This window comes from Siphateles boraxobius, unplaced genomic scaffold, assembly GCF_051911475.1.
Source record: "Siphateles boraxobius isolate OS27281-9 unplaced genomic scaffold, OSU_SipBor_1 2, whole genome shotgun sequence".
Classification (NCBI taxonomy): Eukaryota; Metazoa; Chordata; class Actinopteri; order Cypriniformes; family Leuciscidae; genus Siphateles; species Siphateles boraxobius.
Window position 1 is genome coordinate 13,349,126 of NW_027508810.1, and position 10,497 is coordinate 13,359,622.

Below are 10,497 nucleotides of genomic sequence, written 5' to 3' on the forward strand. Positions count from 1 at the left end.
AAAAAGGCCGAAGCAAGTCGATCACAGGGATGTAGGAAGTATGGCAAAGTGACGCATCGTCTCGCTCCCTACTCAGGGAACTAGGGTTACAGTCGTATGACGCTTTGGGAACGAGAATGCCCGAATGCCATACGGCCAAGAACCTGTCGTGAAAAACTGTCACTACATGAGAACTCTAGACCCAGGAGTATCCATATCTAAGTCCATGTCAAATCTCCAACTCTTTTTAGTGAGGAAATGGCTAGAAGGAACACAGTTTTGAGGGTCAGAAATTTTTCTGAAATGGTATCAAGAGCCTCAAAGGGAGCGATAGATAAACCTTCTAAAACAAGAGCCAGATCTCAAGCTGGAACTCCGGTACGCACTGCAGGCCTCAGCCTCAGTGTTCCACGAAGGAAACGTATAATAAGAGGATCTCTTCCAATAGATAAAGCCCCAGAACGGGTATGGTAGGCAGCAATAGCTGCAACATAGACCCTCAGTGTGGAAGGAGAATACCCTGAAGCTAAACGATCTTGCAGGAACTCAAGTGTGGAACCACTAGTGCAATTAACTGGATCCCATTGTTGTAAATTACACCAAGTAGTACTTTAAAACTTTCCATTTCAGGGCATATAGCTTCCTCGTGGATGGAGCTCTGGAGTTAAGTATGGTCTCTACAACCTCGGTTGAGAGACCACAATCTATGAGTCGGCCCCCTCAGAGGCCAGACCCAAAGGTTGAATGTTTTCTGGACGGGGATAGAGGATTGCTCCCCCCGCCTGAGATAGAAGGTCCCTCCTGACCGGCAGCTCCAGTGGAGCGGCGTCGAGAAGGGGCATCAGGTTCGAAAACCACACTCTGCTTGCCCAATAGAGAGCTACTAACAGAACACTCACTTCGTCCAGGCGGACCTTCTCCAGAACTCCTGGGAGCAGAGCGATCGGGGGAGAAGCGTACAGACGTAGCCTCGGCCACGTCTGCACCATTGCATCCAGACCCAATGGGGCTGGTTGCGTGAGAGACAACCAAAGTGGACAGTGCATCGTATCTTGATCTGATGTCCCGGAATATAAACTGCTCTCAGGGAGAGTAACTTCCCTAGGGAGCACAAGATAATCTGGTGCGGCAGTTTGTATTGTGGATGTGAACGCAGACCCCCTAGATGATTTATATATACCACCGACGTCTTGTCTGTGCGAACAAGCACGTGGTGGCCCCTTTAGTCTGGAAGGAAATGTCTTAACGCATTAAAGACTGCCATCATCTCCAGGCAGTTTATGTGCCATGAAAGATGACTCCTCCAAAGACTTTGAACTGAGCGGCCTTCCATTACCACTACCCAGCCCGTGATAGAAGCATCTATCGAGAGCGAAACTCTATGGCAAAGAGCTCCTAACACTGGACCCTGGGATAGAAACCAAGGTTTCCTCCATATAACCAAGGCACGGAGACACCGCCGCGTTATCTTGATCATACGGAATTGGTCCCCCTCGGAGAAAACCCCTTGGTCTTGAGTCACCACTGTAAGGGCCTCATGTACAGCAGGCCGAACGTTATAATGTTGGACGCGGATCCCCTGTTGATGGCGAGGGAGATACTGTTTGAACGCCTCCACTTGCTTTTTCGCCTCCTGAAACCTGTCTACAACGGTGTTGACAGCTTGACCAGGAGACCATGAGGCGATAGCGGGGCATCCAACAGAAAATAATTGTCCTTATCTTTTACATCTGACAAATTTAACCAAAGGTGCCTCTCCGAAGACACATTAGCTGCCATCAACCGCCCAAAAGCACGAGCGGCCTCCTTTTTTGGCTCGGAGAGACAGATCGGTGGCCTGATGCAGTTCTCGAACCACGTCAGGCCTCGCCCCCTCGTCAGTCTCAAGGTCCCTCAGCAGGTCAGCCTGGTATGCTTGTAAAATAGCCATGGTGTGAAGACATGCGTCGGCCTGACCTGCTGCCGTTTATGCTTTACTCACTAACATTGATGATGTCTTGAAGTCCTCAATGCTGCCCACTAAGCCTTTAAAGGACAATGCCAATGCTGGAGAAAGATAGGTAGCAAGTGGTCGCTTTACTTTTGGTTTCGTTCTATAACCATATTCATTTAGCCCCCTTATATCGGAGTATACGTGAACCTGAGGGCTAAAAACTCTAGATGAATATGGCTTATTCCATGGGAAAAAAAGGAAGTCCCCTAGGTGCTAGGTGTGAGAAAGCGCTCGTCTAAAAGGCTTTTGGGACGAGCGCCTTGTTTCTCGGCTGGTCATTCAATATTCAACTTATACACAGCTCGAGTTAATGCCTCCACCAGCTCCTCATGCACTGGGGAAGAAGCTGGAGTTTCTTTCCCTATTTCGATGCTCAGCACATCCCGTCTCAAACCCCGCCGTGAGATCCATTTGCGATCCCCACGATAAGAGCTTCTGTGCTGCCTCGGCAAGGGAACCGCAGGGAACGTGGTTGGCCGCAGGGAACGCTGTGCTGCCTCGAACCGCAGAGAACGCTCACCTGAAAACTCTCATCGAAAAATGACAGGCGAGAGCGGGGCGTGCGAAGCGGCAGCCTCTCACAATGCTCACAATCAGCCCCCTTGAAGGCTAACAGAGCATGCTCCGCTCCCAAACACATCAGGCAAAGTTTGTCTGTATCCCCACCTGTAAGATAACGAGGGCAGGGAGAAGCACACAACTTGAATTATTGTTCGGACGCCATTTAGATATAATATTGAGCTGTATGGTTTTGTGACTGTCAAAACTGTCTGTCATATTTATTGTTGTCCAAGAGCGCTTGCTGAGGCACAGAAGTTAGCGCGGTTCTAACCGGATATGCTCATACCAACTTAATCACTTAGGGTATTAAATAGCAGTCCCAAACTAGTCTCAATAACTTATTTAATAGCCTTACCATATAGTTTATTCATAGTTTTATACAATTTATGTATATGTTAAGTAAAGTGGGACTGTGTGTTTGTGTGTGTGTGTGTGTGTGTGTGTGTGTGTGTGTGTGTCAACCATTTTTGAGAAATAAATTTGCTTTGGTTCAAATCCCTAAAAATTTGGGTCGTGGCTTAATGACCATGTGAAAATGTGGGTCCCATGGCCAAACCAGTTGAGAACCACTGCTATAGACTTTATAGAAAGTGTCTATTTATAGCTACACTTAACCATAATCGCTCTCCTTGACCTCACAGGTACCTTAGCTGTTCCTGTGAAGCTGAGTTATGGGACTGGATGACTAATTTACTAAAAGCACAGGTACAGCCCATTTTAAACTGAACATATCTGTACATTCATTGAGCTTTCAAAGTCGTAATTTAACAATAACGTCCTCCCTCAGAATGATGATCTGCGCCCACCTGTGATGAGACGGCACTCTTCCTCTGACATTTCCAAGCAGAAGTTTGGCACCATGCCGCTAGTGCCCATCAGAGGAGAGGAGAGCAACACCAACTCCACCATGCTCTCTGCCAACCAGACTCTGGTAAAACACAACAGCTTCCTCTAGTGGCTCGGTGCATGTCATGATTGCTTGTTTTTGCTTTGAGATTTAGCTTTTTTTTGGGTCTTTGTGTGTTTTTGCAGAGAAAGCTTCACACGAGAAGAGCACTCTCAATGTTCTTTGTAAGTATTTTTTTTAATCTGCAGATGAATCCAATACAGTTCATGTAATTCCTTTTTCACCTTTGCATGCAAGTTTGTTGCCATTTGTTCAATACGGTTAGTCACAATTACTCTGATTACAGTGGCTGGTCAAAATGTAAAAGTAGGAGGTTTGAAAGTATCAAATGACCTTTGCGTTTAACAAGCGCTCAAAAGTTTAGGAGTGCGCTCTACAAAAGAGCCTATACTTAATTTAGGAACTCCCTTTGACTTCCTTGCTCCTTCCCCCTCATTCCTGTTGGGAAACCAGGGTTTCCTGATATGACAGGATGCGTTTGTGGGAAGAATGCTTCTACTGCATTGTTCTGCAACTGTAGCCTTGAGGGAGGGCAGGGAGTTTTGGGAAAGTGCTGCAGCCTCTGGTGTGTCCTTGCCCAAAAGCTTTTCGCAAATTGTCCGCGGGCTTCATGCCTTTGTCCTCAATGTATTCAGCAATTATCTTGATGCTGTTGCTCTGATGCGGAGACAAACGTTTAAATTCAAAAAAAGGAAGTAATTTGTTTTGAACATTTTTGAGGGGTGATCCCTTTCTGTGCTTGTCCCGCTAACCACAAATACTTGTGTTCGCATAATGGTAGATCATCTAACCAGATATCTGGCAGATTAGTTATTTCACGAGATAAAAGTCACTAGTGTGTTCGGAACCCGCATGTTAAAGGTGTAGTTCCTGTTATCTTCTGATTTTAAGAGAATGATTTGCTTTGGAGCAAGGAAATCAGCTCATGAGCTTACTTGTATTTTATAAAAAGATAGCTTAAAAAGTGTGTCTGTATGGATGAGCTTTACATTCTGTTGTGAAAAAGCAGATAATAAATATTATTTTATTATTTATTCATTTACAATAGTTATAGCATAAATTAAAATGGCAAATTTAAAGTAATTAATAAAGATGTAATGCCATATAATAAAAACAATAGTGAATTATCATCATAAAAACAATATGATGATGATAACAACAATAATGTTACAATAAATAAACAATAATTAAAACTAAGACATTTATTGTAAAACAATAAATAAACACAATATAGTAAAACTACTACTACTAGTAGTAGCAGTAGTAGTAGGTCCATATAATTATAAATAATATAATATAATATAATGGCTCATTATTGCAAAATGTAATGCCATACTATAATAATATATTTATAGTTTATATTATTATGTGATATTATAAGGTTAATACAATAGTATATTCACTATAGTATGACATTGTAATAATATAAAAAAGCTTACAAATATTATAATACAAATAAATAAAACAAATAATAAAATAAAGGAATAATTCAAAAAATACGAAAGTTTAATATCATACAACAACTACAATAAAAATAATAAACAAGTTAATAATAATAAGTTATTTATTACAATTATATAATAATAATAACAATTACAGATATGTGTTATTTTTTAAAAGACGTTAATATGATTATCATTATTCATTGAATATCGTGCATGTTGCTTTTGTTTTAAATTAAATTCAACTTATTTGTATGGTGTTTTTCACAACTTTTATAACTATTGCATAACTGTGGTGACCTGTAATGGATGGGTTATTGGTTTAATATCTTAGCCCAGTGCTGTTGTGTGAAATATACTACAGATATCGTTTTGACATCCTGGTATGCCTTGCCATTGTCTTCTTTTTCACCCTCAGCCCATGAAGATGCAGCAGGACTCGTTTGAGGAGCGCATTGAAAGCCCCGAGCCTTTGTATGAGGAGGTGGGCGACTTCGGTCTGCAGGTGCTCAAATCTTTGGAAACGAGTTTCCTGTCCAGTGCTCACGCAGAGACCCAGGAGGTTCCCGCACGGCCCGTCAGCCTGGGACAGAGGAAGACCACCTCCCTGGATCGCATGGTTGGGTCAAACCCACTGCACTCTCTGTCATCCTCTGGCCAATCTCTAGACACCCTGAGCCAGGATGACTCTCTGCCCGTCCCAGGTAGGCACAGGTCACATAGATCATGTAGCCCGCAACAGGAATTGCTGTTACAGGAACTGTCCACTATGTTCTGCAAGAAAGCGGAGTCTGAAGAGCAGCACAGTACTGAGAACCTTAGAGACTAGACAAATCTCATGAGCAGTTTGCTTTGGAACTTGAAATTGCTGTTATGAAATTGCCATGCGTATCTGTTTGAAACCGGCTAGTATTAAAATGATCTGTTTATTAGTATAAAACATTACTATAAAGTATTGTGCCAAAGCAGTCACTGGATTTAAGATACAAATCTCTGAATCTGTGTTATAATTGTTTTGTATAAATTGGTTAAATCTGTGTCGGCATGTGCATTTGTTGACTTTGTTACACTAAAACCGACCTCTCAACATTGTAACGAATTTCCTTTTTTTGTATTATTATTATTATTATTATATTTTATTGTTCGATTATTTGTACCTAAAGATAAAATTACTTTTAAGTTTCACTAAGTAACTTTTAAAAAAAATACATTTCTTGGCTCAGTAACATTGTATTTTCTCTATAACTGTAAGAAATGATTTGTTATGCATGTAAAGCAAAGCATCTGTGGTCTGTAATACATAATTAGTGGAAAGCATTTACAGAGATATTCCTGGACTGCTGATTGAATGACTACTGTATGTGTGCATTTCATTTCTCCTGGGATTTTGACCAGATCTTTTTATATGTATACTGTTTATTATATTTATTAATTTATTTATATGGACTATTTGATATTTCTCAGTGTTTGGAAACAGTGAAGTAACATTATTATCAGAAGGAAGGCAATTTCTTCAATTGGACTGGAACAGTAGAGGGCAGTATAGATACAGCATGTGATGTCCTGACAATCTATAGCATTTTCAGTGCATAGATTTTCACTTCTCTTTACAGGCATTTATTAAAGGCATGTACAGTTCTATTAAGTCTCGTAACAAAATAAATCTGTTCTTACCCTGAATTTTTCTTCTTTGTTATTCAATAAAACATTTTTTTGGAGTGTTCTTCCAATGTGTAAAGGAGTTTTTGGCCCTCTTTTTCCAATAGATAAGGAGCACTACTCTACTGAATTCCGTACTGCTAAATTTAATTGCTTATAAGATAAAGTGCTAAAATGGATTTTGTATGGTATCACATGGTTTACTCCATAAGGATACTTTGATACTTACTTTTATAGTTTATAGCATAAAATGTTTCCATGCATTGATTCATTTTGTTTATATGTACTTCTGTGTTCTAACATTTTGAGTTTAATTAGTCTAAATGTATTTTTTTTTTTAGCCACTAAAAACAACTTTTCGCTGGTTTATATTGAGTCCTTGTGTGTAAAAATAAATGCAGAGCAGAGGCATCAATATCAAGATAATTATTGGTCACATTAATTAGTATCCTAATGTATAAGATAAAACTACTGTATAAATGGGTTTGAGGTATTGACTTGAGTCTTCAGGTGTGGTAAAGGAAGCCGTTCGAGTAAAAACGGATTATTTTTGGTTATGAGAGCAAGCATGTAAGCCTGGCTGAGGATCGGTCAATCAAAAGTGTCTTTTGGGGAGATTTGACTTTAAGAGTAATCTTATTATCCACACTTTTATCTGGACACCTCTGAAGTAACCTTGTCATGGAAGGGATAACTCTCATTTCCTCTCAGATAATCTCTCTTTATGTCCAAATCAGTCAATTTTAATTTTGAGCATTCAATTGTTCCCTCCCAGGATAAATGAGAGAGAGAGAAAAAAACAAAAAATAATGTATTACATTATCATTATGATATCTGATGCTATGGATTTGATGTTTTTGGGAAATGGGAGACCCATTTTTTTTTTTTTTTTTTTTTTTTTGGAGGACCAAAAGTTGAAGCTGGGTTTGTATTAAGTTGTGAGACACTGAAGCCTTTTATGAGAATACTAACAATTAAATGTCACCAATTTCATGGAAAATACGATCTTTGTGATTATTTGAATGTGGCTCTACAAATCAAACGCTTGACCCAGATTTGGCAATATGAGGAACTTTCCATGATTTATTATAATTATTGTTATTTTGAAACATTAGAAATGCATATTCCATGTTTTTGTTATGAGAACTCTTAAATATGGTTAATAAACTATTTAAGTTCCTACAGAACCAATATTTGATCCCAAAATAACTGTTACCCATTATATTTTAGTTTAATTTTTATTATTATTTAATTTTTATATGTAATTTATTTATTTTTTAAATTAAATTTATATCTAAATTAATTTTTTATTGTATTTTAATTGTTTAAGTCTATACATGCATTCATTTAATTGTATACATTTTGATGTTTATTTACTGCAATAGCAAAATTCCACAAATCAGGGTTCTCAACTATATTTAAACATGTCCCAAAGCCTTGTGAGGTCTGTGATCAACATTTGGTTACATCTAAAGGCTAGCACCTCTTTCACATGTTGAAGAAAAGAAAAACTTCATTTACTGACATAAAAAAAAAAAAACGATTGTTTTTTTCAAGCCATGTATTCGTTGAAATATTTACATATTTTTCATATTCCCTTTGATTTTTTGTTTTTTTTTCTCATTTGGTATTGGTTTTTAATACCTGGCATTGGTTTTCTAATGTTACCATCAAATTTGACAGAAAAATTGCAGCTGTAAACTCTTTCCCCATACAGTTGGCAGAACACACAGATATGCACCAGTTTTTTTTTTTGCGAGCGTTCAGCAAGCTCCGAGTGGGAGCTCTTGTTTGAGTTGCTTTGTAAGTTTGGGGTCTTTTCTAGGGAAGAAGGGACTGCAAAGACAAGCCCCAACAAGAGCTTAGAGGATTAAGTTCATTCTCACTGCCAATTCGTCACCTTCCTTGTGCCCTCTGCTAGTGGTCTCAATGTGCTGCAGTGTTTTGTGGTGGCTGATTCACTTCAGTGAACAATCATAAGAAACATCAGCTCCTCCAAAAGCAGGAGGAAAAATATCCTCGGGGTTTTAGTCCCTCATCGAATTCAAGGGGACAAAAAAAAGTGCTAAATCATGAAGTTGAACGCAAGCTGCTCGGCCCGCGAGCCGAACAATGTTGGAGTATTGAAGATCCTTAGTGAGCCTTTGTATCAATGTGTCAGTTCTGTACTACTTTCTGTACCAAAAAAAAAAGCTGATTATGAGTATTTGTTGTCAAGATTGTCAATCTAATGCTCATGTGACCCAATATGCATGTCTCAGGACTGAAATCTCTCTTTGGTGCAACGTTATTAACTCCATGAATCAATTGAGGAAAACGCATCAACGTCAAATCGTTCGAATGCTTCGCTAGTCTTAAATATTTAAGCGTTTCTTTCTCTTCTGGGCTTTTGAATCACCTTGAAAGCGAATGTTGAGATGATGGACAGTTGTCGAGTAATGACACGGCTCGGTCTTCTTGCACTGGGCACCCTCTTGTGAGCAAACACTTATTGTTGAGTCTGTCTGTGTATGAGTACCCCGCTCTGAAAGGATTCATTGAGTCCATGGATGAGTAACCTCGGGCTGCTCGCTCTTCAAAAGGATCCTCTAGTGTGTCTTTGAAAGCAGACTCCTTCAGTGTGAATCTGAAGGGGGACTCTACACCCATTTAACAGTGGTTTTGGAGTAAGCCTCACACTTGGGGTGTCTGGCCCAATGGAGAGAGATAGAAGCTACAAAAAGGTGAAGAAACCACAGGCTTACCGCAGACCAGGATTTCGTTTCAGTCTCGAGGAGGCGCTGCCTGTTTCCAAGCCCCACGACAATTGGGTGTAATTGGAACTTTTGTCTGAGTAGCATTTCTTCAAAGACAAGGGAGCCTCTCGGATAACCGCCATTATAGTTGTCCTTTGGCCTGGCAATTAGGATTTGAATTAGATGGTCACAAACCGAACCCTTAACACTCGTTTAATGTGACCCTGGAGTACAGTCGGTCTGATTTTGGGGCGACACACAAACAATGAGTATGAGAGCACTAGTGAAAATGCTTCTGTTCTGCATTTTGCTCATGTAATGTGAAATGTTTCATTTCAAATGATGTCATCAGCATAACAGTTTGAATAAAAATAGTTGGGTAGCACTTTAATTTACAGTCCTGGTCCCCATATTATAGTAAATAGCTTAACTGGGCAATAACTAGGTAATAACCCTGAACTCACCCCTAAACCTTACCTTAACTCATGTAGTTACCTTATATTAAACAGTACTTTCTTAGGTAAGTACACTTAAGTAGATGTACTGTAAAATAAAGTGCAGCAAAAAGTTCAATTACAAGACTTTTATGAATTCCAGAATTTCTTAGAATTGGGTTTGCTTTATGACGGCAGCAATCAAACGGAGTGAATGAAAAAGTATGTGTAAAACCAGATGATCATGTTTCCAAATCCTTAAACTTGGTCTCTTTTTGCCGAAGTTAAAAAGATTTTTTTTTCTTTTCAGATTTTAACGTGGTCTCATATTTTTGGATCTCTCTAATGTAGCTTCAAGGGACGCCACAGACAGCTAAGTAGACAAGGCTTTGGAATATATGGTTATATTATTTAGAGATGCTGTTTGAAGAAAAACAAGCTAGCCAATATAGTAAATACAAACGTCATGAACAATTTTAGGCCATTTTCCATTGATTTTCTCATTGTAAAAATGATATGATCAAAACATATGAAGAAACATTTTACATTGCTTTAATCAAAATAAGTTTTACAATTTTAATGTAATTTAAGTTGAAATGACTTGCATTTTTAAGTAAAATCAACTTGGATGTTTAAGGCAATTATTATTATTCTAAGTTTTTACAGTTTATTTGATTTATATTTGCCAATTTTCAGAAGTTTAGCTCACCAAGGCTGCATTTATTTGATCAAAAAACAGTAAAAATGGTAATATTGTGAAATATTATTACAATTTAAAATAACTGTT

At 38.9% G+C, this 10,497-nt stretch overlaps 1 protein-coding gene across 2 annotated transcripts in view; it reads left to right on the plus strand.

Moving 5' to 3' along the window:
• Nucleotides 1-6,562, plus strand: part of arap3 (ArfGAP with RhoGAP domain, ankyrin repeat and PH domain 3) — a 34,074-nt gene extending 27,512 nt beyond the window's left edge. For both annotated transcript variants that reach the window (XM_077236009.1, XM_077236010.1), the window contains exons 31-34: nt 3,175-3,238; nt 3,321-3,464; nt 3,566-3,604; nt 5,301-6,562. In XM_077236009.1, the coding sequence (XP_077092124.1) occupies nt 3,175-3,238; nt 3,321-3,464; nt 3,566-3,604; nt 5,301-5,711 (658 nt within the window). In that variant the 3' untranslated portion in view covers nt 5,712-6,562. The remainder of the gene's footprint in view (nt 1-3,174; nt 3,239-3,320; nt 3,465-3,565; nt 3,605-5,300) is intronic.
• The last annotated feature ends 3,935 nt before the right edge of the window (nt 6,563-10,497 follow it).